Source organism: Nuphar pumila, chromosome 6 (genome assembly GCF_984573655.1).
Source record: "Nuphar pumila chromosome 6, dmNupPumi1.hap1.1, whole genome shotgun sequence".
In the NCBI taxonomy this organism is placed as follows: domain Eukaryota; kingdom Viridiplantae; phylum Streptophyta; class Magnoliopsida; order Nymphaeales; family Nymphaeaceae; genus Nuphar; species Nuphar pumila.
Window position 1 is genome coordinate 24,689,019 of NC_143254.1, and position 27,748 is coordinate 24,716,766.

The 27,748-nt window shown below is 38.3% G+C and overlaps 1 protein-coding gene and 1 long non-coding RNA gene across 6 annotated transcripts; one reads left to right on the forward strand and one right to left on the reverse strand.

The window, feature by feature from the left end:
* The first annotated feature begins 1,136 nt into the window (after nt 1-1,136).
* Nucleotides 1,137-27,748, forward strand: LOC149834386 (putative hexosyltransferase MUCI70). Of its 5 annotated transcripts, none has more exons than XM_090010096.1 (10): nt 1,137-1,430; nt 1,643-2,074; nt 3,296-3,598; nt 3,689-3,908; nt 4,048-4,157; nt 4,239-4,438; nt 25,589-25,692; nt 25,973-26,160; nt 26,249-26,448; nt 27,191-27,748. In XM_090010096.1, the coding sequence occupies exons 2-10, from the start codon at nt 1,813-1,815 to the stop codon at nt 27,431-27,433; spliced, it is 1,830 nt and encodes a 609-aa protein (XP_089866222.1). In that variant the 5' UTR covers nt 1,137-1,430; nt 1,643-1,812; the 3' UTR covers nt 27,434-27,748. The 5 variants fall into 5 exon arrangements, with proteins under 5 accessions (XP_089866222.1, XP_089866224.1, XP_089866220.1 ...); XM_090010098.1 differs by having other exon boundaries at nt 3,302-3,598; XM_090010094.1 differs by having other exon boundaries at nt 1,139-1,430; nt 1,632-2,074.
* On the reverse strand, nt 12,843-14,646 carry LOC149834387 (uncharacterized). The gene is made up of 3 exons (XR_016432532.1): nt 13,400-14,646; nt 12,961-13,323; nt 12,843-12,925 (listed from the first exon to the last, which is right to left on the reverse strand). It is a non-coding gene; the product is annotated as an uncharacterized LOC149834387 (long non-coding RNA).

Sequence of the window (27,748 nt, forward strand, 5' to 3'; positions counted from 1 at the left end):
TAAGATATTAAGGGGAATTCAAAGATCAGATCGCTAGCAGATGCCAATTAGTTTTCGGATCCAAAAAGATCCGAGATCATAATAATTTTTTATAGCTTTTGTCGTGAGAATGTCCAAAAAATCTTGATGCGCGACTATGTCAAGCCCACCCGACCTGGTCATCAGGTCAAATGAACAGAAGACAAGCCTGGGTTGAACAATAGTGTTCGGATGTTGCAAGTTCAAAACCCAATGGTATGGTTGGTGGGGGTTCTGCCAAACCCAAGCTGACCTATAGGAAAAAACAAGTGAGGATCATGGACCAATGTTGCCAGAACCAGTATCGCCCTGAATCGGATTTTAAAACCATCCAGATAGTCGTCTGATTATTCTGGACTGAACCAAACTGAATCGCCCGTTTTTAATCAGGTGTCATGAAAATATAAAAAACAGTTTTAACTATAACAACAACAACAACTACGCCTTCATCCAAAAACAATTGGGGTCAGCGATATGAACCAACAAAGAAAATCATTTTGGGTCTTCCACATGAATCCTTCTCCTCCATTCATTTCTATCCAATGCCATGTCCTCGGTGAGGTTCAAAGCATTCATATCCTTTCCTATCACCTTCATCTATGTCTTCTTAGGCCTACCCCGACCTTTTTTAACTAATATATTTTTCCATTTCTCTATTCTTCTAACTGGAACATCATTAAGCTTTCGTCCAATATGTCTAAACCACCGTAAACGATTCTCTCTCATCTTATTTTCAATGGGTGCAACGCCTACCTTTTTACGTATCTCCTCGTTCCGAATTACGTATCTCCTCGTTCCGAATCTTATCTTTTATTGTAGCTACACTCATTTTTTTGAATATGATGTCTCTCATCTTAATTTTTTAACTATTTTAATTAAAAAAAACTATTTTAATTTTTTTTCAACCGAATCAGCCCTCTTCCGTGCCGATATGATAAGAACGCGTTGGAATTCCGGGAAGAAGAGATCCAACCCACCCAGATCCGATGAGGTTGGGCTAGGGGTCCTCCATCAAAGGTTCGGAACTGGACTCGGATCCAAATGAACGGGATCCTGCGGGGCTCGGGATCACGGCCTGGTCCACTGTGGAGAGTCGTCGTCTCTATTACAGGCACTGCTAGGAAGAGAGCGAGAGAGAGTGAGAGAGTGTGAGAGAGAGAGAGCGCGTCCCCATGAGCAGTTTGTTGCAAGGAAGTTGACGTTCTGCAAAGATTTGAAGAGTCAACGACGACGAGCGGGGGGAGGTTCGAAGGGAAGGCTTGTTACGGTAAAGGGCGAAGTCTCTCTTGTATCTCTCTCTTTCTCTCTGTCTATCTCTCTTCTTCTTCCTTCAAACCCTAGCGTGCCTTCCTATCCCGATCCAGCGGTCACTTCACTCTGTGCTCCGGCGTTTTCCGGTTCCGGAAAAGAAGGTATGCTCTCTCTCTCTGAGATAGATCTGACAGGGAAAAGGCTGAGATCAAGGAAATCTGGCGGGATTTTGAGATTTCCGATCGTTTTAAGGCTAGATCCTGGTCAGAATTGGCAATCGGAAGAGAGGATCCGAGTGATTCTTGTTCATTTGCTATATCGAGTAAATTTGTGCGTGAATTGTGATAATTGTGCTCGATCAGTGATTTTTTAGGTAATTTGAGATCGATTTTGGGATCTTTTGGATAATGTACGCGGTTTGGGGGAAGAAAGGTGGGGTTTTGACGGGATTGTGAGTGCGGGGATAAGGATCGGAGAGAGGGAGAGGGGCAGGGGAAGGGGCGGGGGGGAGATGAGAGGGGAAGCTGCGGCCGTGGCGGGACAATGACTGGAGGGTCATTGGGTCTACGTACAGGGAGTTATGGATCATTGCAGCAGCCGTTGCAGAACAGTGTTGTCCTGCCGATTCAGACAACAACTTTCGTCGTGCGCAAGCCCCAGAAGATTCTCGCCTCGGGTGCCAAGGAGAAGGAGAGGCGCCTTTCCTGGATCTGGAAGATGGCTGGACGGAGGCGTGCCGGGATGTTCCTCCTGGCTGCCGTGTCGCTGCTTCTCTTCGTCTCTCTGTTGTCCTTACTCAGTAAAGGTTGGTGCTGTCGTTCCTGGAGATCTTTCCTTTTCGTACTTTGTTCTAATTCTGCTTGCGCTTTTTTGGATTTTGTTGGTGGCAATTACAAATTGATCCAGTAATTAATTTCACTGTCGGAATTTTTATAGCTTTTCACCTGCGGAATTGAGTGCACAAAATCGAGAATTGTGGTTTGAATTGTGAGAAACACCGTGTCTGAAACTCTACGGCAGATGATGAAATGTTGCTCTTTGTTGTTAGAAGGGCCTCCGTTCGTGTATTATTTTGTCGAGATTTTGGACACTGTGGGTGTGGGTTAAAGTGGATTGGATTTCACGGATTGGATTTTCAATTCCATGGTCAGAACATACTTTGAAGCATGCTGACCTATTTTTTACATTAATGTAACTTGTTTGAATTTTCACAGGCTGATCATGATTCTTGGCCTAGAATTGTAGCATCAAGCCATTATTCCCCCCTTTTTACCTTTGATTTTTTTGTTCAACTGTATGGTACAGCTTACACTTTTTCTGTTTGGAAGATACCGAACTTGGCAGTTCTGGTTGTGTTTATGAATTGGTGTTTCATTTCTTAGGGATTTAGTTCTTTTCCTTCAACATTATTTGAATTCTTCTACAATGTTGCGTTGTTATTCTTCCCTTGTTTTTGTTTAGTTTGATTCTCTATTTTCTTCGAAAAAGTCTGCTGATAATAAATGTGGTGGTATGAATTGGGTGGTACTATTTGGTCTCCAATCTTATTCCACCTTCTTTTGTTTTTCTTTTCCCCTCTCCTCATTAGTTTGCTTCCTGTTATTGTTTGAGGATAATTTAGATTCTTAATATAGTCTGTTCCTGCTCGAGAAAGGCCAGCCGTGATGGTGGTGGCTATGATTTGGGTGGTCAATTTGTTCAAACTTGGGTTGGCCTTTTTAGACAGATTACTATTGCGTATAATGGGGCCAAAAAGGTCTGGTTTGGTGCAACCACCCTTCCTTTTCTAAGTATATGGTTCATGCATTGCATGAGAACTGAGGGAGGTATTATTTTGTAATTGTTTATTTAAAGGTGTCATATGGTGTCAAATTTACACTTTTCTTTCAATGAAATGGACCCTTCGTTTGTAGAATAGATGATAGTTATCAACCAGGTCATATTTCTTCAGTATGACATTCTTTTATTTTCATTTGCTTATGTGAATTTCTGTTGTTGGCATTATCTGTTTCTCCAACCTCTTCAGAAGAAGATGCTCAGGAAGTTGTCAATCCACGTGGAATGTTATCTCAACCCATTGCAAATTTTGGACATGATGACCTCACCATGATTGATTTCAAGAAAACCATGAAGGAACAAACAAATACAGCAAGTGACGAGTTGACATCATCAAGAACACTGTTACCTTCTCTTGAGAGTGACAAATACCTGATTTTTCCTGCTTCTCCTCATCCAATTGTTCCAGCAAATGTGTTATCCACAGTCCATCCTTGTGACAATTTTGTAGTACCACCTCCACCAACTGATAGAAGACGAATTGGTCCTAGGCGTAAGTATCAGCCTCATGTTTTATAATTAACATGCTTCTACTAACTCAACTCAATCTCTCAATTTGATACTCATAAGTATTTCTTCTCAGCATGTCCAGTTTGCTACATTCCCGTTGAGCAGGCAATGGCTCTTATGCCGGAAACACCTTCAATATCTCCTGTGCTTAAGAATCTGACTTACGTTGTTGAAGAGGGTGAAAGTTTGGTCCAAAACGCTACATTTGGTGGTTCTACTTTTGGTGGATATCCTTCTCTTGTACAGAGAGATGATTCATACAATATAAAAGAGTCAATGACTGTCCATTGTGGGTATGACTTCTCATTCAGCAAGATCAGGGTTGAAAAGAAATTAAAGTTTTCTATTCAGTGAAGGATGTGACTTTAAGTATTTATAAATTGGTTGTAGGTTGGTGTTTTTTGAAGTTATTCGATGTCTATTGTATTTCAGATTTGTGAGAGGAAATGAACCTGGTCACCATACTGGATTTCATATTGGTGCTGATGATCTTCTTGAGATGGAGCAGTGTCATGGGGTGGTAGTTGCTTCTGCTGTGTTTGGTATGGATTCATAGAAATCTCAATTGCCTTTTTCATGCTTTGGCTCTTATATGTTCTATGCTATTTATACTTCTAAAACAGGTAACTATGACGAAATTCAACAGCCAAAAAACATCAGCGATGCTGCAAAGAGAGATGTTTGCTTTTTTATGTTCGTAGATGAAGAGACAATGTCCTTTATTAACAAGACCAATGCTTTGAATGGTACAAAGAGGGTTGGGCTGTGGAGGCTTGTTGTTGTGAATAACCTACCATATACAGATGCAAGGCGCACAGGCAAAGTAAGTCCCTTTTCTTTATTCAAACAACTTTCTATCTCTATTTAGCATTTACTTTCTTAAACCCTGCTCACTTGCATATATGGGAGAAACGTGTTCTGCAACAGAATACCCATGATAATGCATATTATATATCTGCAATCATGCCATTTATCTGACTGCATGTGGTTTTGTTAGGCATGAAAGGTAAAAAAAAGCAAAAGAAGAAGAAAAGGAAAGAAAAAAAGAAAGTTTTTTGGGGGTGGGAGGAAGAAAAAAAAAAGAAAGAAGACAAAATAAAAAAATTAAAAAATTAAAAAAATGATAACCATGTCCTTGCGGCCTAGGCGGGGACAGCCTAGGTGCCGCCTATGCACCACTTTTTAACAACTAAGGTAATATCTGTGGTGACTTGAGTTGTAATACAATATTTTACTTTTGTTGTGGACAGAACAACTTTGCTACTTTTTGCACTTCTATGATATGAAGGAGTTCCGTAAAAATATACTAAACCCAGTGGTGAAGTGCCTATCATATGGTACTCCTCTAAAGTTTGCATTACAATATACCTTCAATTCTAATGTAGATGAAGTAGAGAAGAACAAAGCATTATGCATTATGCTCTTAATATATCTAATAATCCTCAACACAAATGCCAAGTGAGAAGATATAGGAGCATTCATGAAGTGGCTCACCACATACACAACAAAAGTAATATCTGGCTTGAAAATGGTCAAGTAAATCAAACTCCCTACCAACTGCCTATATGCAGTAGGATCATCAGGAAGTTCACCATCTAAATGCTTTAACTTGCAATTGGCTTCTATATAGGAGTATCCAGATGCTTCTTGTCCTCAAATAGCCTTTCTTTTCCAACCAAATCAGTTACATGCTATTGTTGAGTCAACAAATAACCTCTCTCAGAGTATGCAACCTCTAGTCCCAAGAAATATTTCAATTTGCCTAAATCTTTCATCTCAAAACTTTCTGCCAACCGAGATTTTACATTCTCAATCGTGATCTTGTCATCCCCCATAATTATCATATCATCTACATCAGTGTTATTAAAAACGCGCCTCAAGGCGCAAAAAGCGCGCCTCGCCTCAAGGCGAGGGGCTTTGTGCCTTGAGGCGCAGGCATAAGGCGCAAAAGCCCTGAGGCGCACGCCTCATACGCCTTGAGGCGTACGCCTCAGAGCGAGGCGCGCCTCAAGGTGAGGCGTACGCGCCTCAAGGTGAGGCGTACGCGCCTCAAGGTGAGGCTTTTAATAACACTGGTTTTGTCCTATTGAATTTTCTCTCCAACTTTTTCTAACTTTTATGCAGTGGGAGTCCAACTCAAACACCAATCTTTTGCAAGTTGTATGAAAACAGTAAACCCCCTTATGAAATTAAGAACTAAGTGGGTAATTAACTTTATCCTATGTCATTAGCAAATTATACTCTCCAACAGCTAGCATATGCCATCTGAATCTCTCTATATATAATCCATAGATACATGCCTATCGAAGAAGGAAATTATATAATTGATTTTCATGCCCACTTTTCCCCTTCAATAAAGTGATCACTTATATGTTCATCATATCCACATTCACCTTTTTACACAGAATTAATACCAGGATTCTCTTATCGATCTATTATTATCTCCACTCCAAAGTGCTCCCTGTGGTGTGTCTGTTCATATGTGCTTTGTGAGAATCTTTGTATAGGTTTAATCGTTCAACTTTAATTAGTTTGTCCTGGAATTTACTATTCAAGTCATAAGCAATAAGTTAGATTCACTTTTAGTAAGATTAGAAGTGTAGTAGACTATTATACAAGAATTTAAAGATGGGCCAACAATAGGCCAATTTTCTGCTCAGACTTAAATCTTATTCTACAAAAATAATGGATATATAGGTATATATATAGAAACATCATCCCTAGGATTAGTTAAATAACTAGATCTTAGAAAAGGGTGTCACGTTAATGAAAGTGTCACGGTTGTTTCACTGCAGTTTATACAACTGTAACAGTTGAACTGTTCTTGCTTTCTCAATAGCATCCACACTGGGAGTGTTGTATTTTGCACGCTGTCTCATAAAAAGATGCAAATCACAGTTGGATCAGTAAAGAGAACCATAGTTTCACTGGTTACTTAGCTTATAGAAACGTAGTTTTCAACACATAATTTGACAAGTATAACTAATTCAGGAATCAAATCCAATAGTCTAACTTCAAGCACATGGTATAGGTTTGGGAATATATAGGATTCTGGCTAATTGTATTGGTTCGCTTCTTATGTCATAAAAAAATATCAGATCTCTTTTCATGTTGGGGATCCCTCTCATGTCTTCTTTACCCTTTTACTTTACTTTATTTAGAGTTTCCATTCATTGGCCAGAACACTGTGTGCACATGCAAACAAACTTATTTTATGGCATAATAATGTAAATGCTCTTGATACTAAGTATTTAATCAATTTTATCAATCTTTAATTATTCCACAATACAATAACTAAGTTGTTTGTGGCTAAATTTACTTCTACTGCCATGGTTTGATGTTAGGTGTATGATATACTGTCATGGTTTGATGTTAGGTTTTATACGTTAATCTCATATTTTTTAGAATAATCTCATATATTTTAATTTCTTTTAGTTAATCTCATATATTTTCCAGTTATGTAATCAATTTTTTAGTTACTTTTATATGTTAATCTCATATTTTTTAGAATAATCTCATATATTTTAACTTTTATAGGTTAATCCCATATATTTTAACTTTTGTAGGCTAATCTCATATATTTTTTAGTTATGTAATCAGGTTTTAGTTACTTTTATATGTTAATCTTATATTTTTTAGTACTTATTTGACATTTTCTATTTCTTATTGGTTGTCAATTTTATCAATAACACATTTCTTTATTTATTTGTATTTTTAGATATTTTTTTATAATTTTTTAAAAGTTTTCAAAAAAAAATTTTGAGGCTTACGCTTTACGCCTCAAGGCTTACGCCTCGCCTCGGTTTTTGGTTGAGCGCCTCGCTACGCCTCAACGCTTTTCACAACACTGATCTACATACAACAAAAATTTGCAATGCCTTTGAGCAAGGAATGCAACAAACAATGCAGGATCATGAAAGCTTTGCTTGAACCCCAATCTCATAACTACAGTATTGAACTTGTCAAACGAAGCTCTTGGAGCTTGCTTCAAATCATACAAAGCTCTCTTCAACTTGCACACTCTACCTTTTTATGAACTACTGTCGGGGGCAACTCCATGTATACTTCTTCCATATCTCCATTCAGAAAGGCATTTTTGACATCTAACTACCATAAGTCCCACCTTTTAACTGCAACCACTACTAATAAGGTTTAGATAGTTGTCATGTGGGCAACTAGCACAAAGGTCTCATCAAAGTCTATCTCGAATTACTAACCATCCCTTTGCTACAAAGGCGAGTTTTATACCTTTATATTAATTCATCTACCTTGGTTTTGATTTTGTATACCCATTTGCATCCAACTACATTTTTCCTATGTGACAACTTTACCAAGTACTAGAATTTCATTCTTTCTAGTGCTTCCAACTCTTCACACATGGCTTTATGGCTTTCTGCCATTGAGCTCCAATACAACTTCAATGTAAGACTTAGGTACTTAATAAGACTGGATCATAGCTAAGAATGCTTGGTGAGTAGCTGAAAAAGACTCATAAGAAACAAAGCTAGAGAGAGGAACTGAAAGATGGGAGCTTCTAGGCAGCCGATGAATAGAAGAAAGTTCAGATCAGTGTTGTTAAAAACGCGCCTCAAGGCACAAAAAGCGCGCCTCGCCTCGAGGCGAGGCCCTTTTCGCCTTGAGGCGCACTTAAAAAGCGCGACAGCCTCAAGGCGTACGCCTCATGCGCCTTGAGTCGTACGCCTTGAGGCGAGGCGCGCCTCAAACTGAGGCGCGCATTAAGAAATCGGATGGCCCGGACCCGAGATCGACCCGGATCCGGGCCCGTATTCTCGAAAGATCGAGAACCTGTCTTTAAAAAAGACAGACGCTTCGGGGCGAGGGAAAGCCCTCGCCCCTTCTCTCTCCACTCTGTCCCCTCTCGTCCCCCGCCACTGCTCGCCGCCGGCCACTGCTCGCCGCTGGCCACCACTCGCCGCCGGCCACCACTCTTCCACCTTCTTCTTTCCTTTGCTGAGAAGCCATCGGCCACCACTCGCCGCCGGCCACCACTCTTCCACCTTCTTCTTTCCTCTGCTGAGAAGCCATCAGCGACCCGCCGGCCACCACTCGCCGCCGGCCACCACTCGCCATCGGCCAGCGACTCACCGCCACCGGCGTCCATTCCGGCGACCTCTGCGCATTCCGGTGACAGGTAAGATATGTGTGTTTTTCCCCAGCTTCTTCTTTTGTCATTTGTTCTTTGTGAAACCGTGTAACCTACGTTTATGGGGAACCCGGCTCCACTCATCCCTATATCATCCTCTGTGGTCATAACTCCCTCTGGGATCTCATTGGTACTAAGTTATTTTGATCAATCTGGCCCTATCGATGGGTTCAGCACGGTTGATTTAATAGAAATCAATCTTTTGATAGTGTTCTTTAACAAAAAAAAACATGATTTTCAATTTATTTTGACAGTGTTCTTTAACAAAAAAACCATGTTTTTATTAATGGTTATTGATTTTTGAATCAGCAAAAAAGTCTTGCACATAAGTCGGATTCTGTCTATTCAAATGCCGATCTTCACTAAATGGATGATGTAGATCACATACACAGGGTCCAATTTGATGAAAACAACTTGCATCAGTGAGGTCCTAATGACAGGAATGACGATATGGATGACTGGAACCTAAATGTGGTTATGGGTGCCATGCAAAACACTATGCTTGCTTCACTAAATGGAGGAAAAGAGGGATTGAAAGTGTGTTGTTATAGCCTAGCCACGAGCAGGCTGATGCCATGAAGGCCCTCAGAATGATGAAACCACGAGCAGGCCGATGCCATCGGCTTTTTGGATGTTAAAGAAAAAAAGAATCTGTGTATGTTTTTGTCTGTGAATTAGTATAAGTCTGAATTCTCTCTTCATGATATGAATTTTCAGTTTGTATATTTATTTATAATTTTAGATCATTTTTATAGTTTTTTTTAAGTTAAAATTTTTTTTTGAGGCTTACGCTTTGCGCCTCGAGGCTTACGCCTCACCTCAGATTTTGGTGGAGCGCCTCGCTACGCCTCAACGCTTTTAACAACATTGGTTCAGATGCTTGCTCTTCAGGATCAACCTGAGGAACAATGGAACTTTGCTCAGTTAAGGCTTCACCTTCTTGATCATGCTCCTTAAGGAAGGATTGGGTTGGGACATCAACTAGTCTTCTACTATAGGTAATCCACTCATTCTTCTTATCTTTTTCAAGATCTTTTGGAAAAGGGATAAGAAAAGAAAAAATAGACTCAAAACTCTCTGCTTGATGTTTACTCATAATATGACATGTGCTTTAAGAATTCTACATGCTTAGAAGTCCAAACGTTTTTACCCATTAGGTCAAAACAAGAACAAATCAAGTACTTCTACATACCCTCAACATATCATAATTCCAAATAGCTTCTTATATGGTGATGTTCTTTCAATAATTCTTGACATCATCCTATTTATTAGATGCACCGCAACTCCCACAACCTCAATTCAAAATTATTTAGGCATTTCACTGTTAAACAACACTCGTAGTTTCATGTGCTTGTTCTTTCTTTCAGCAACTCCATTTTGTTTCGGTCTATGTCACATGGGTGCGGGTGCTGGGATGCGACACTTCCAAAAAACCCGGGTGCGGGGGTGCGGCAAAAAAATATATATATATAAATATATATAAATATATATATATATATATATATATATATATATAGGACTTATAACCAATTTTCTTTTTGCTGGTGTGTTTGTTTGAAGACTTGTTACCCACGTTCTGCTTGTTGTGTACTTTGGCGCAACGGGACAAAATTGATGAACCGAAAGGATTGACAATCAGATCGACCCAGCCTGCTGCCTTCTGTTGACTGTCATGATTCAATCATGTCTGAAACTCCCTGGTCTTCACGAAAAAAATATAAGCGAAAGGTTTGATGTGGTTTGTTGGAGAGAGAGTCTTCACGAGGCCTACGGCTCCACCGCCACTGCCACGGGTTCTTCAAATTTCATTTTATATACAGTTGCACACATATCTCCGGTTTGGACTCTGGATGATAGCTAAAAGAAATTTATTGGATTTGACATGTGGAAAAGAGAGGTCTACACCAGGCTACGGCTAGAGCACCCATCTCGTCAGGAGAAAAGTGAATACTAATAGCCACCAAGGCTACCACCACCATTATCATTTATTATGGAGAGAGAAAATCCTTGACGAAGAAAGATCTGGATGGTTGAAGGATAAAGACTTCAAAAGGCTCTTGAATTTTGGTTTTAATTTTTGAGGAAGATGGATCATCATTTCCAAGTTAACAATATGTTTTCCAACGCTGCGAATTCATTGTTTGGAGGCAGGAATAGCATGGGATGCCAACAAAGCTCGTCAGATGTTGTGGTCACAAGTGCCCCCTTTATAAAACAAGAGCAGCAGCAGCAGCAAGTAGGCATCGGCTGTTTTGTCCTTTCATTCTCTCATCACTACCTGCAGGGATCCAACAAGGGGTGGGGAGAGGTGAAGAATCTGGAAGTCCTCGTCAGGGAATAGGCAACTCTAAAGAGACTGAAGCTATCATGGCCAAAATCAAAATCCAGCAAGGGGCGGGTCCCGCTGCGCGGTCAGCTATTAGTAGATTTTTTTTTTTAAATTCCACAGCCCATTTCACAGGGCAAATTTAAAAAAAAAATCAAAAAATTGGACCAAAATGACCCTGGGTGCGGTGAACGCACCCAGGGTTGGGTTGACCGCACCTGATCGCGGGTGCGGCACCTATCTGGCCGAATCCCTGTGACATAGGTTTCGGTATATAGGGACCTGATATTTTATATACAATCTCTTTCTCCACCAAGAAATATTGCAAGTTGTGCCCTATATACTCTCCTCTTGAATCTTAACAAAGTATCTTCACCTTAGCAACAAATTGAGTCTCAACATACACATAGAATTTCTTAAAGATACCAAATAAGTCACTCATGTTTATCATAAAGTAAATCCATGTATATCTATTAAAATCATCAATAAATGTCACAAAATACATGAACCCTTCTTTTGACATCACAAGGGATGGACCCCAAACGTCAGAATGAACAAACAAATTGAACCTCTCTAAAACTGCATAGGAGAGCATGACCCTTAGACAACGTATAACTCTCACAACACTTGACCTCATTAGACACTCCGAGAGTTAAAATACCACCCAGAACACCAAAAGATAACATAAAATGTAACCTTGAATTAGGCACATGACCCAACCATTGATGCCATAGGATCGAAGGCTCCAAAACTGCATCACCAACACTATGCCTAACTAAGCCTCTAGGATTCTGATCCAGCTGATCAAGAAAGTAGAGATGACCTCGCCTATGCGACCGATCCTACATGAAACAATAATTAGGAGTGAAAACAAAATCATAATTGTACTAGGTAATTTGACCAACAGAGAGTACAAAAGATGAAATTAAGAAACTTCAGGAACATTGAGTTTTTCACCAGGATTGGAATCAAAGGTGACTAAACCAACTTTAGAGACTTTAATAAGAGATCCATCTGCTGTGTAAAAGGTACCACAACATAATTTGCAATTGGTTAATATAGATTCATTAGTAGTCATATGGCATGATGTTGTTGAGTGTATTAACCAGCCAAAACTAATACTAGGGATGTCTGCGAAGGCACAACCAGAGGTACCCAAAGGAGTAATTGCAACCGAAGAGGTGGATAGGGAGAGAAGCTGCTGAATTTGCTGTTGTAGCTGGTCTAGCTTTGAGTGTACAAAAGATTGTGCATCCTATGTAGTCAAAAGCATCGACTATGCACCGACTAGTCTGCCTAGCCGGCCTGGGCGCATGTAAAACGCCTAGGCTTTGCAATTCCTAGGTTGGTGCGTTAAAAGGTACCGATTTTGCCATCTAGAGTGCCTAGTTGGCGACTAAGTTGTCCTGCCTAGGTGTGAGGGTAATTTAGTCATTTATGGTTATTTTACATATATATATATATATATAATTAGATATATGTGTGTGTATGTATGATTTGTTTTGTGAAATTGTGAAAACATGTGTAGTTAATTATATATATATTGATTATGTTATATATATGTTTGCTTTTGTTTTTTTTTTCTGTGAAACGGTGAAAGCATGCAAAATTAATTTTAATTGATTATGTTCTTTATATATGTGTGTATACCTTGTTTCTGATGAGTTTTTCTCAGAGTTGCCAGTCGAGGAAGCGGGAGCGGGAAGCGATACGGGAAGTGGAAGCGGGAAGCGAGGCACTTTCAAAAATTTAGGAAGCGGGAAGCGGGGGACCACTTAGGAGCGAACCGGGAAGCGTCTCGGAAGCGACATAGGAAGCGTCTCGGAAGCGACATAGGAAGCGAACCGGAAGCGACATAGGAAGCGAACCGGAAGCGACCTAAGAAGCTATAAATTTCTAAATTGTAAATTATAAGCTACAATGTTCTAAACTCTAAGTCTAACCTTAAAATTAACATAATCCACTACTTCACTTCATCATGCAAGATTCAAAATAAAAGTATACCAAAAAAATATTATAAGACCATGACAAAAAAGTAACACAAAAGTTTTTAAGTTGGACAACTCCAACTACATCATAAAAAAAAATAATAATTCAAGAGTTCATTAATCTGTCATCTTTCTCTTCCCCTTCAAGTCAGCAATAGATCGCGAACTTTCTGCATCATCACGTGCATCTTGTCCTCCACGACCATGTCTTCTGCTCCTTCCTTCATTTCCTATAATGAATACGTTAAAAAGTTAAAATGTTCAAAAACCATAATTTAAAATATAAAAAACACAATATCAACATACCTTGCCTAGGTCTTCGGCTAAAGAAACGATCAATCCGACCATGAGGAACTGATGGTCGCTCTTGTATATCTGCAGTTCTACTAGCTCTGATGGATTGATTTGTATCCTCTTGAACTTCATTTGTACGTATAATTATTGGAGGTAATGGAGCTCTTGGTTGTGCATCTTTATGTTTGGATTTGGAAATAGTGCTTGATTGTTGTGCACTATCATCCAAATCTCTCCATCGCATATCCTCTAATCTCAACGTATTTTCTTCTACAATAGGAAGTTCTGGATTGATATCCCATTTTCGACTAGGCCCTTCTTTATAGCGATTGTTGCACATTTTATAACAAGAATATAAAATATGAATGTTAATAAACAATCGATGATAAAAAAATAGAAAAAAAATACCAAAACAAAAGTACAACACAGTTTAATTATACCTGTCAATCAATCGAAGATTGGAATGAATATACACTAAGGTATGAGCACGATCTTCATTTAGCCTATTTTTTTTAACATTGTGAATGTAACTATAGGTGCTCCACACTCTTTCTGCAGAAGATGTGCTAATAGGTTGAGATAAAACCTTAATGGCTAATGCTCTCAACTCCGGTGTATCACCACCATAAAAACGCCACCAATTAAGCACTGACATTGTAGGATTCAGTGCATCTATTCGTGCTGCATTTCGGCTAAATCTTCCACTTCTTGATGCAAAAGCCACAAGTTGTGACCTATAAAGTGTAGATAACTCTTCATTTCCAGAAGATATGACTTCAAGCGCAAGCATTGCACCGTCTAAGATATCATTATCCTTTTCTGCAAAAAAAAATGTTTAGTAACTATAACAAGAGAAATGCAAATGAAATAATAAAATAATTAAATCATTTAACTTTAAACTTTATTAAATAGATAGAATTAATTTTTTACCAGGAGAAACTCGTTTGACCCCTCCTGCTGCTGGGATTTTGAGATACTCCGACTCGTAATATTTTGGAGTAAGCATGTGGGCTAGACTATGGAGAGGCACATTCATTCTGTCCCATCTATTTGAGACAATCTTATGAATCTTTTCATATAAATCTGGTTGTCCTTTTAGATTGTCTTTGATTTCCCCCAACATGTTGTCCATGCCTTCATACACTTCACCAATTATAGGGCCTTCCTGATCACAAAATTTAATCATCTTATAGATGGGTTTTGTAATCAATAATGCTAAACGTACAGAATCCCAAAATTCTTCATCAAGAACAGTTGTTTCTGTTGTAACAACCCTTTTTTTCATAATTTCATCCGTGCATGATTGCTTCCAATCACTCAATCTATCTGAAATTACTGTGAGCCTTAAGCTCTCCCTCACATCAAGCAAGCGTTTCAAAGTAGTATAATGTGAAGCAAACCTTGTTTTTGCAATCTTTATTAATTCTAATTTTTCATTGCTTCTAAAGATTGCTAGTGCTTTTGAATGATTTGTGATATACTTCACAATTTCTTTACTCTGCAAATATGTTTTTCCCAACCAATGAAACTCATGTGCCAAATCCTTGAAGATCAAATTAAGTGTGTGCACAACACAAGGTGACCAAAAAATATACTTGTACGTTTGTTTTAATTCTTCACCTGCTAACTTGCAATTTGCTGCATTGTCTGTAATCACTTGCACTACATTAGAAGGCCCCACAAGTTTAAATCCCGTTTTCAAAAACTCGGCAATGTTTGCAGCTGACTGTTGGACATTAGAAAAATCGCTTGCATATAAGAACATCGAGCCAAAACAGTTTGAGGCAAGTATATTTATCAAGTGTTTGTTCTTGATATTTGTCCAACCGTCTGAGACAATGGAAACTCCAAACTCCTCAAACTTTTCTCGAAATTCATTTAACTCCCTGTGAACACACTCTTTCTCACTGTCAAGCAACGTTGTTCGCGCTTTTTCATATGATGGGGGTTTATATCCGGGCACTTTACTAACTGCAGATATCATCTCTTCCCAATATGGTGATCGAAGCACATTGAAAGGTATGCCATTTGCACACAAAAATCTGATAATTTTGTGATCTACATCATCTCTTTCTACCTTTTTAAAGGTATCACGAATATCAACTGTTTTTCGGCTTCCACTAGATGATGTAGTAATACTAATAGGCTTCTTTGGAGTATCAATTCTTGATCTCCTCAACTCAAATGCACTTGATGAAACCTCCACTCGACGAACTTGCCTCTTAATTTTTTTTGCCAATTCTGCATTTTTTGCAACTTCAGGGCAAAAGGCAATCCCAACACTTTGTCCCTTTGGAGATCCCATGAGATGTGCAAAAACTCGAGTATATGACCCATGATAAATATTTTTGCAGTGCCTGCACATAAAAACTTGGGTTTCACCTTGCTTTCCTTGCCCACTCTTCTTTTGTTTCAATACATGGCGCCATAACACTGTTGTTTTATGCATGCTAGGTGGTTCATCATCTTGGTCATCTTCAGAATAGTAGTCATCCAAGTCATATTCTTCTTCATCTTCCTCATCAAAACAATTTTCGTTTCGGTCCTCAAACTGATATGGACAAGCAGAAGACCTCTTCTTGCCCTTCCCAACACCACTAGATGATTCATGCTCCAAATTGTACAAAGAATCGTCATCGTCATCAGAATTATCGTGATCATAGCTTGAGATGGTCATTAATGAAGCAAAGAACATACAAATATATCTGCATCATAAAAGTATCAGAATCAACCTAAAACACTTAAAAAAAGCTATTATTAACAGTAAATAATGGAGAGTGAAGAACACAAAGCATGGGGATGTAAACAAAAGACTAAGCTAAAAAAGGGGGGGAAATTACGTGCAATCTGACTATCACTGAACTAAATACTCAAACAGACACTTCAAGTTCTAATAAGAAACAAGCAACATAAATAACTGAGAATATAGAGAGCGAGAATAGTTTGATTGAACTGCTAAATCAGATCAAGAACATATAAATCCAGTTTTCTTTCAGGACTCCACTAAAGTTCAATACCCGACTCATTGGGAAATTCTCCAAGTACCCATCAACTTAATTTTGCACAAATGGAGAACATTAAAGTGCTACCAGCCTTGGCAAACATTGATCTCTGAGACAATAGACTTAGAACTGAGGTTCTAAATCATTACAGTTATCTTCTTCATGATAATGTTCATTTACTATTTGTACCAGGCACCAGCTCACATCCTCCAGCAGCTCTCAGCCTCTCACTGTACATCGGACTGAAGAAATAGCTTTTAAAATGTGGGAACAGCACACTCAAATGCTCTCCAATAAAACAATAATATTGCATATTATACCCGTTATACACCAATTAGTAAAAAAATTATTCATCAGTGTAGAATACATTATATCATAAACAACTGAAGAGTTAAATAAGAAGCTACAACACATCATGGCCAATGCAAATTAACAATCCAGCTATATCAGAAAAGTTTTGTGACGAATGCATACCATCTGTTTAGATAAGAAGTTAATATTACATTGCTTACGCTATCAATAGACTAGTATCATGGAGACAATAAAAAACAACCCACTGCTTCATGCAGAATGAATAAAAAAAACGGCTGCGATAATGAATCAGAAACTAAAAAAACTACAAACAAACCCTTGATCTACAGTAACAAAAAAACCCTTGATAGTTATGAGAAATAGACGAGTCAAAAACCACAGTGGTTGTCAACATCGTCTGAAAAAAGGGAGAAAGGGGGGAGGACATAGGGCCACCCTCTGTCCCTATCGCCCACTGTGAGGAAAAGAGGGGGCGGAAGATAGAGAGTGTTCCTCTGTCTCCACCCGGCACCAGCACCAGCACCAGCACCATGAAGAAGAAGTGCGAGACATGGGGGGTGCCCTTGCCTCAGCCACCAGCAGCCATGAGAGAGTCACAGACAGATATACACCCCGAAAAAAAAAACCCTGCGATAGATCTACACCGAGAAAGAAAAAAGAAACCCTTGAATTTGATCACTTTCTCCCAAACTACCCTATTGGATCCCACTGGTGGAGGGGAGCTCGCACGACAGAGAGATAGAGAGAGTGACAGAGCGTGAGAGAGGGGGATAGCGTACCTGAAGGTGAACATCTTCATCTTCGGAAGTCGGTGGAGGCCACCGGAATTTTTTGAGGTCGCCGGAACTCGGAGCTCGCCGAAAACTCGAGAGAGAGAGAGAGAGAGAGAGAGAGAGGAGTCGAAACGCGTGAAAAAACAAAACCCTAAGCCCCTTTTGATTTTATTTTTTCACGGGTTTTATAAAATACCCATTTTAACCTCGGTAAAAAATATAAATTCATGTGTAAAAAAAAAAATTAAGGGCAAACTCGACCTTTCCATAATAGCGTCCCCCTTTAAAGGGGTACGCGTACCTCTTTAAAGGGGTACGCGTACCCCTTTAAAGAGGTACGCGTACCCCTTTAAAGAGGTACGCGTACCCCTTTAAAGGGGGACGCGCTTCCTCAATTGAACCTGCGCTTCCCCTCGCGTTTCGGAAGCGCTGCGTTTCGCGCTTCCGAAACGCGTCCCGGGGAAGCGCGCTTCCCCTATTCTATAGGCGTTTCCGGTAACTCTGGTTTTCTATAAAAGCCTGACAACATGTTTAGAATTATGGATGATGCAATATGTTATTTATATATGTATGTGTTATTGTGCTTTTGTGAAAAACTAAAAACATATTTTGTTAATTATACTGAATATGTTATGAATAATTATATATATATATATATATATATATATGTGTGTGTGTGTGTGTGTGTGTGTACAGATATATATGTAGATTTTAGTTATGTATGTTAATATATTTTGTGAAAGCATGTGTAATTTTGTACTTGTGTGATAAAAGTGTCTGATTACCAAAAGAATTAAACATATTTTTATGTATATTTTGCATACTTTTTTATATTTTAATTGGGGTACCAACTAGTCCTGCCTAGTCCTCAACTAGTCTTTTTGGGGGTCTACCAACTAGGCACCTCCTAGCGCTTTTGACTACATAGTGTGCATCGGAAGTAGAGGGCGATGCAACCGCCAATGCACTTCATCTTTTCCATCCCTCTTTTCATCATCTACAACATTGGAAACTGAGGAACTTCCACCCATCCTCACACTCTTTCTTTTTAATACTGGCCATGTCTTTTTCATGAGTCCCATCTCCTTACAATAGTGGCACCTAACACCACTAATATCAAACTTGGCTGCCTCAGACTTTGCACCACCGTAACTACCACCTTGCTTAGATGAAAAAAAATCATAAAAAGCCCGCAACAGGTTACTGTCCCGAGTTTCATGAGTCCTACGACTGCTTGTCATGGCCAATGAGTCAGTTACAGAAGAAATTTCAGATGCAGTCTAGTTGAAGTCTGAAAGACATCATCCGCTCACTCTTCTACTTACGATGCTTAAAAGCCTTGAGTCATTGGTCCATGACAAAAGTCAAAGCATCAAACTGCTTGAATAGATTTGAAGTCATCAACATGCTTCTCTCATTGAATCCTTTGTATCCGTAGCCTCAATCTAAAAACCATACTATATATTAGTTATTTCACTAGTAAATAGGACAATATTCTAAGTTGGTATAGCATTTTTATCAACTAACCATTTTCAGGGACAAGTGCTCTTTTTTGTTACATAAGGCATTGAAGGAACCTGGTGAATGATGAAAAGTCCAAGAATAAAGCTTCTTTGTGTTATGTTGATGGTGTAATGAAGTATGCGGAAGAATTCAAGAATGCAAATGCATTCACTATGTCCAACACCGGACAAAAGAAACAAGCATAAGAGAGGAAATCCACTAAGGGATATACGAAAGACCTTACAACAAGGCTACACACATAAAATAAATACTCCTTTTATTGGAGAGGAGCTCTCAAGAGCAATACTAAGATACAAGGGGGTTTCCCCTATTTATAAGCAAAGGGAGACTAAAGGGGGCTCCCAATAGAGTCGTTGGGAGCCCCCAACGACTCCATTGTGGGGCCCCTTTAGTATCTCAAACAAAGATTCTAAAAAACAAAAAAAATAAAAATAAAAAACAGGAAAATAAAAAGAAATAAAACAAGTACCCCTATCGAGTACATGTGAAAAGACCATAATACCCCTATCGGGTATTATGGTGAATATAGATGAATACATCTATATATCTATTTATATATATAGATGTATTATTACATATGTTTTAACCCCCCCCCCCTCAAACTTTATGAGGAGATGACCGAAAGTTTGCCAAGGAGAAGCGAGGAGCAGAAAGTGCTTTGGTAAAGAAATTTGCAAGCTGATATTCCGAAGTGACGTATGACAGTGTAATTGTCCCACAAAGATATTCATCACGAACGTAGTGATAGTCTATTTCAATATGTTTAGTCCTTTCATGAAAGGTGTGGTTGCTGGCAATATAGATCGCACTTTTGTTGTTGCAACAAAGCTTTGAAGCACCGGTAATTTCGACTCCCATATCTTGAAGAAGACTTCAAAGCCACACAAGTTCTATTGTAGTAGTTGCCATGGCCCTGTACTCAGCTTCAGTGGAAGACAACGAGACTTTCTACTGTTTCTTGCATCTCCAAGCAATTAGCGAATCTCCTAAAAAAACACAAAAGTTAGTAGTTGAGACTCGATCATTTGAGTTTCCTCCCCAGTCAGCATCAGCATAAGCAAGTAAATTTAAGAAAGAGAGTGAGGATAGGAATAGCCCTTTAGTTAAAGTATTTTTTATGTAGCGAATGATCCGAAGCACAACACTCACATGCACGGTTGTAGGGGCATGCTAAAATTGGCTTGCAGAGTGCACAACATGAGCGATATCAGGCCTGGTGATAGTCAGATAGGTGAGGAAGCCAATGAGTTGCATGTAGGGCGTAGGATCATCCAGCAGAACTCCATCCTCCAATCATAGTTTAGCATTGATAACCTCGGGAGTCTCCACCTTTTTGTCATTTGAAATCCCAGATTTGGAACATATGTCTGCAGCAAGCTTCATTTGTGACAAAATATACCCTCGAGGGGAGTACGCTACTTCTATATCAAGAAAATACCTGAGAAAACCCAAATCAAATATATCAAAATTATGTTTTAACATATTTTTAACATTAAGAATACCACTTTCATCATTGCCAGTGATGATCATATCATCAACATAAAGCAGAAGGATGATAATACTACTACATGCACGTTTAACAAAAAGAGCAGTGTCAGTATAACATAAACGAAATCTCAATTGTAACATGATAACACTAAATCTATCATACCAAGCCTTAGGGGCTTGTTTAAGGCCATATAAAGCTTTTAATAATCGAAGAGTTTTACCTTGGTTAACATTAATTCCCGACGGAGGGTCCATATATACTTCTTCATTCAATTGACCATTAAGAAAGGCATTTTTAAGATCTAATTGAAATATAGGTCATTTCTTAGATGATGCTACAACAATTAGAGTTCTAACACTTGTCATGCGAGCCACGGGGGCAAAAGTCTCCTCATAATCAATGTATATTCTTGTGAGTATTCCTTAGCAACTAATCTAGCTTTATATCGTTCTAGGGAACCATCACTTTTTGTTTTGACTTTGTAAACTCACCGACATCCTATAGTTTTTTTATTTGGAGGAAATTGAACTATTTTCCAAGTTTTAGCCTTATTTAAAGCATCTAGTTCAATTTTCATTGCTTCAACCCAATGAGAAATATTTTTTGCTTGATTATAATGGGAAGGTTCATAGAAAGAATGCAAGGCTATTAGACTAGCTCTATAGTTAGGTGAAAGAGTTTCATAAGAGACAAACCTATTTGGTGGAATTGATTCTCTAGAAGATCGCTAAGGGAGGTTTCTTCTAGAGGTTCATTAAGCCGCAAGAATTTTTCTAAAGCACTAATAGGTTGCGCTTGCTCACGCCGAGTGTATACTTGGAGATTGTCACCATTAGTTGGTGATACCTCAATATCATGAGAATCATTATTATGAGTATTTTCTAAAAATTCTGGATGACTTAAAGAGTCATCATTTGAATCTTCTAAAAGATCATTGATAAACATATAATCAATTTCATTTGGTTTTTCCAATATTTCAAAACCATTTTCATCTTCTAAAAAAGTCACATCTTTGGAGACAAATAACTTATTGTTTTTATAGTCAAAGCATCTATAGCCCTTTTGATTTTCACCATATCCTAAAAACACGCATTCAATTGCTTTTGGTGATAATTTATCTCTTTTATGCAAAAGAACAAAGCATTTACACCCAAAAATACGAAGACGATTGTAATCAAGTGTTATATTAAAAAGCTTTTCATAAGGAGAGATATTGTTCAATTTTGAAGATGGCATTCTATTGATTAAATAGGTGGAGGTTAACACAACTTCGGCCAAAAAAAATTTAGGAATATTTTTAGAAATGAGTAATGATCTAGTAGTTTCTAAAATATGTCTATGTTTTCTTTCCGCTAGACCGTTTTGTTGAGGAGTTCTTGGGCATGATTTTTTATGACAAATGCCATGTTTTAAATATGATTGAAACTCATTTGATAAGTATTCTCCACCCGAATCCGATCTAAGAATGGATATGCGGCTTTGAAATTGATTTTGAACTTTTGCATAAAATTCTTTGAAAAAGTTAAAAACTTCTGATTTAAGGTTAAGAAAATAGATCCATACATATCTAGTATAATCATCAATAAATGTAACATAATATGAATAACCACCTTTAGATAGAACCGGAAATGGTCCCCATACATCAGAATGCACCAATTCAAAAGGTCTTGTTGACACAAAGGTTCTTATAGAAAAAGGAATAGACTTCATTTTTCCAAAAATGCAATCTTTGCAATTGATATCTTTTTCTTTACAAAACTTGTTTTCAAAAGGAAAAGAATACATTTTAGAGTAACTTGGATGTACAAGCCTTTTATGTCAAGTTTCAATATTTTTATCTTGGACATAAGTACAAAAAGAGGCATTAAGGAGCGTTAAGTGATCCATAAAATAAATATCTCTCTTCCTATGGCCTTGCCCAATCGGCTTCCCGGACCAGAGATCCTGCACAAAGCACCCTTGAGATGAGAAAGATATTTCACATCCATCGTCAGTAATTTGAGAAACGGAAAAAAGGTTAAGATTTAGTTTATGAACTATTCTTACTTTTGGAACAAGGAAATTTTGAATATTTTTAGAATCAAGAGTTCCAATACCATTTATTTTGAAAAAAGTTCCATCGGCCGTAGAGACACAAGATATTTTTGAATTGGTGCTCACGTTGGTTAATGCATTTTCATAAGGAGTCATGTGAAAAGAGGCTCCAAAATCTAAGATCCAAGAGTACGTACCGGGAGGTGATGATGAGGCAATGGCGGCACCGGAGGTGGAAGAAGTTGCCTTTAAAATTTGTTGGAGAGGCATGGAAATTTGACCAAGAGTATCCTTGAGATCCCCGTTTTTGCCTTCATCTTCTTTGGTGGAGGATTCCTCAACGGAAGCCACTTTTGGCTTGAATGTCCCATTTAGCTTTGGGCAAACGGGTTTAATATGTCCCGGCTCATAACAATGATGACATATAATCATTTTTCTTCCACCACTCCCTTGCTTACCAAAATGAGGTGACTTGTATGTTTTAACATGATTGTCAGGTTTAGATACGGCAAGAACTTCATCTATGTTTTTACTCATGCTATGTCTAGTCTCTTCTTGAGTGATTTCGGCAATAGTCTCCTCTAAAGGAGGAAACGCAGATCTATGGAGGAGTGAGAATCTAACTTGTTCAAATTCGGGACGAAGCCTAAATAAAAATTGAAACAATCTATCTTGTTCCATTTGCTTTTGTCTTAGTTCTACATCCTTCGTAGCCACCTATTTAGGCTCTAAAAGAGCCAATTCATCCCACAAAGGATTTAGAGCACTATAGTAGTTTTGTATGCTCATGTCGCCTTGTTTTGTGGTTCTCACTTTTTCTTGCAAAAAGTAAGCTCTTGCAATATCCTTTTGGGTATACATACCCTTCATAAAAAACCAAGCTTCATTTGCCCGGCAGAATTTTGCAATATTTGCACATACCTTAAGTTCAACATTATTCATAAACCATGCTAGGATTTTTGCATGGTTGCTCTCCCAATCTTCCATTTGGTGATGATAATTTTCAATGGCCTTGAGACGAGCATCACCTTCAAGCGCTTTCTCTTGATCTTCTTCCATCTTTGTGAGCTTAAGTTGGGGTTCCGGAATGGTTCCCATTACATAACCCCAAAGCTTCTTGCCTTTGAGATTATTCTCCATTGCGGATGCCCACATCATGTAATTTTTTCCATTAAGCTTGAATGATAAGTCGATCTTGACTTCCATTGCTACAAAAAAAATATGTGAAATAGAAAGGAAGTAGAGAGAGACAAGATTTCACCTTAGAGAATCGTATGGCTCTGATACCATGTAATGAAGTATGCGGAAGAATTCAAGAATGCAAATGCATTCACTATGTCCAACACCGGACAAAAGAAACAAGCATAAGAGAGGAAATTCACTAAGGGATATACGAAAGGCCTTACAACAAGGCTACACACATAAAATAAATACTCCTTTTATTGGAGAGGAGCTCTCAAGAGCAATACTAAGATACAAGGGGGTTTCCCCTATTTATAAGCAAAGGGAGACTAAAGGGGGCTCCCAATAGTCGTTGGGAGCCCCCAACGACTCCATTGTGGGGCCCCTTTAGTATCTCAAACAAAGATTCTACAAAACAAAAAAAAGAAAAATAAAAAACAGGAAAATAAAAAGAAATAAAACAAGTACCCCTATCGGGTACTTGTGAAAAGACCATAATACCCCTATCGGGTATTATGGTGAATATAGATGAATACATCTATATATATATTTATATATATAGATGTATTATTACATATGTTTTAACAGATGGAGCCAAGTTTTACAATTCTGAGTTTTTCTTTGAAAATCAAGCCAAACCATCCCATCATTAGAAAAATTCATATTAAATGGGAGGTGTCTATGAAAGTTCATTTAGAAACTATTCATTTTCTGATTGCCAGCATGGGTGGTCTAGTCTTGAACCTTGAGCCTTGTGGACTCAAGTCAAAATAATACACTAGGTTACAATTTTGAACAGATTCTTTAAGATTGGAAGAATAAGGAATCATATAGGAATCATATAGGAATCTCATGACTTCATTGACCCGTGTCATCATGGAACCAGTGGGAACTTGATTTTGTTGTAATGAACATAGTACTTGTTGTTTAGGCCAGTTTGGGTTCTTATATATTTATACGGTGTGAAAACATCCATTTACTTCAAAAGTTTGTGCACACTGAGTTTAATATCATAGGGTACAAGATGACCATGTGGATTATTGCTTTTATCTTTGCTTGAGAAACTTTTGCACTAGCTGCAGAAACAGAGTACAGATACATCTAGGGATGGTTTCAAGTTTGACTAGAACTTATCTAATTCATACTGTAGTTAGGATGCCTTTAGATTCTTTTGAGTAGGGAAAGTGAAAGGTAAGTTGAGGATTCCTAGAAATTAGAGCGAATAAGAAAAGTGGAAATTTGTTTTTGAGAAGAAAAGAAGAAATTTGTGAGTCCCATGTACTTTCACCTTTTTAGGCTTTACCTTTTCTGGAAAAGTAATGCAATGGGATAGAATGGTAATTTTGTGGGAAATACCATCCAAACACGTTAATGACGGACCTGAGTAGAATGCTTCTTAGGAAGAATTCTTGCAAGCTGTGCCCAAATGCACCCTTAGCTGGTTTAAGTGCGGCAATGTGTCTTTTTTATAAAAAATGAAGAAAAAGGTTATTTTTTGCTTGAGGAATAACGGGTTCCCTGACCCTAGATCTTGAAATTTCTGTTGAATATAATTTCTCTTTATGTTTTAGTCATCTACTTTCTTCTGCGTTGGCCTATTCAGCTTGATCCATATTAAAAATGATCCTTCTGATCCGTGATTTTATCGACTTTTACAGTGTGGCTTGTGCTTCTCGCTGCCTTTCTGTTTTTGTGATCAATATTTCATCATCTCACTCCATTATATTAAAATTTGCAGCATTTATCCACTGGTCTGCCGGAGTTCAGTTATGAGTGATGTTTGTTCTATTATTGCTTTCCATTTTCTGCAGAATCTGAAATAATATCTTCTTTAAGCATTAAGTTGTCATTGGTTACATGATCTTAAATGTAATACTATTGGCAGGTCCCAAAGCTGTTGCTGCATAGGCTTTTCCCCAATGTTCGCTTCTCTATATGGATAGATGGAAAGCTAGAGCTTGTTGTAGATCCTTTCCAAATTCTTGAGCGGTATTAGTCTATCCAGTGCTTTATTTTATATTTCACTAGTGTGCATGTGTGTCTGCGTACACAGTGAAGAATCAAAGTTCCAAAAATAAAAAGTGTTGTTTTTTTTCTGGTTGAAAGAATAAAATCTCATGTTTTTGCATTTATGGAGTCTAATGGTGTGAACCAAAGCCTACCCCTACTATGTATGCATGCAAAAGTTCAGCTAAGGTTATGTTTGTGCCAACAATAGCTTTCAAACATGTTTTTCTGACATGCTCTTTTCTTTCTTTCTTTTCCATAGATTCTTGTGGAGAACAAAGGCCACTTTTGCAATCTCTAGGCATTACAGACGCTTTGATGTTTTTGAGGAAGCAGAGGCTAACAAAGCTGCGGGAAAGTATAACAATGCCTCCATTGATGCGCAGATTGAATTCTATAAGAAGGAGGGGCTGACTTCATATTCTTCTGCCAAGCTTCCTATTACTAGTGGTAAGCTTGATTTTTCTTGCATATTTTTTTTGCTTTGTCTTGCATTGCAGAAAAGCTAAATTGTGCATATCAATATGTTGCTTGTCAGATGTCCCTGAAGGATGTGTAATCATAAGAGAACACATTCCCATTACAAACCTCTTCACTTGTCTGTGGTTCAATGAGGTTGACCGATTCACTTCCAGGGACCAGCTAAGCTTTTCCACCGTAAGAGACAAGATTATGTCTAAGGTGAATTGGAGCATCAACATGTTCTTCGACTGTGAGAGACGCAATTTTGTCATCCAGGTACACTTTTTTTCATGAATAGGTTATAGATAGATTGATTACTATTGATGCATGCCTGTTTTGAGTCTGGTGAATTTTGAGTGCCACCACATTCACCAGTGATTAGGTTTCATTTGTTAATGTACCCAAGTCTTTGATTTGAGGACTCCATTTTATGGGGGATTGATGTTAATTAGTTTCACTAATGAAGTTGATCTCCAACTTGAAATTGGACAAGTTGCCAAAGACGGTCACCAGTGATTGATGTTGGTTTCAGTGGAGGAAATCAAGCATGTCAGAGTGATTTGTTCTGATCTCAACAAGTCCTGAGACAACTAATCTTTACACTCTGCCTAATTGGTCAGGTCTATTGATATTGGTTTTTCAGCCATTTTCATCAAAATTGCTGAGCCTATTTGATGTCCTGGTTAGCTGCTTTCTAGGCAAAACAAGTTTTTTCGGAGTAAGGTTTATGGTAGCATCACATTTCACTAAGTCTGTGCTAACCTGCATTGGTGACATCATTTATTTAGGGATATTCTGATTAAGTTTTTTCTGGTCTTTTGATTGCCTTCTCACCGTCTAAAGACTCTAAACTGAGAAGTGAGAACTTTCTGTTTCTGTTGCACAACTTGTCTGAACATTGATTAATTGGTGATTGAAGAAAGACAACACCATGATAGTGGCTACCTTAGTAATGTTGCAATTAATGTCAATACTTCTTTTACAAGAAATTATCTGCTGTTTATAAATCTTGTTGCAGGCATACCATAGAGATGTGTTAGAGCAGAAGAACGCAATTAGAGCTGCAGCTGCAAAACAGTCGCTGGTCACAACTGGTGACACACATGTAAATCTACCGGGACCACCAATGGTACAGCTTGTCAGGGACGTTGTGAGAAGTCCAGCTAGGAAGTTGCCAGTGAAGCGTACCAGAGAGAGAAAACCAGGTTCACGGCGTCACCGGTCTAGAACTGCTGGCATTAAGGAAACCAGTTTTTATTAAATTTATTATTTTTTCGGCCTGATTTTTTTTTACAAATCATTCATTGTCGAGCAACAAGGACCCGGGCAGCTAAGCGCGTTAACTTGAGGCCATGAAGAGGAGTTTCCCATCAGGAATATTCTTTTTTCTTATCGTTGTAAATATTTGGTTTTTTGGAAAATAAAAATAACATATGAGCTGCTGCCTTGCCTCCCAAGGTTTGCCTCCGATTGTCACTGGCTTCTTTTGGTTCTTTAGATGCCCACAAGTATGTAAAATTCTGGAATTTTGAAACATTGAACATTTTGGATCCAAAAGCAAATTTATATTGCTATT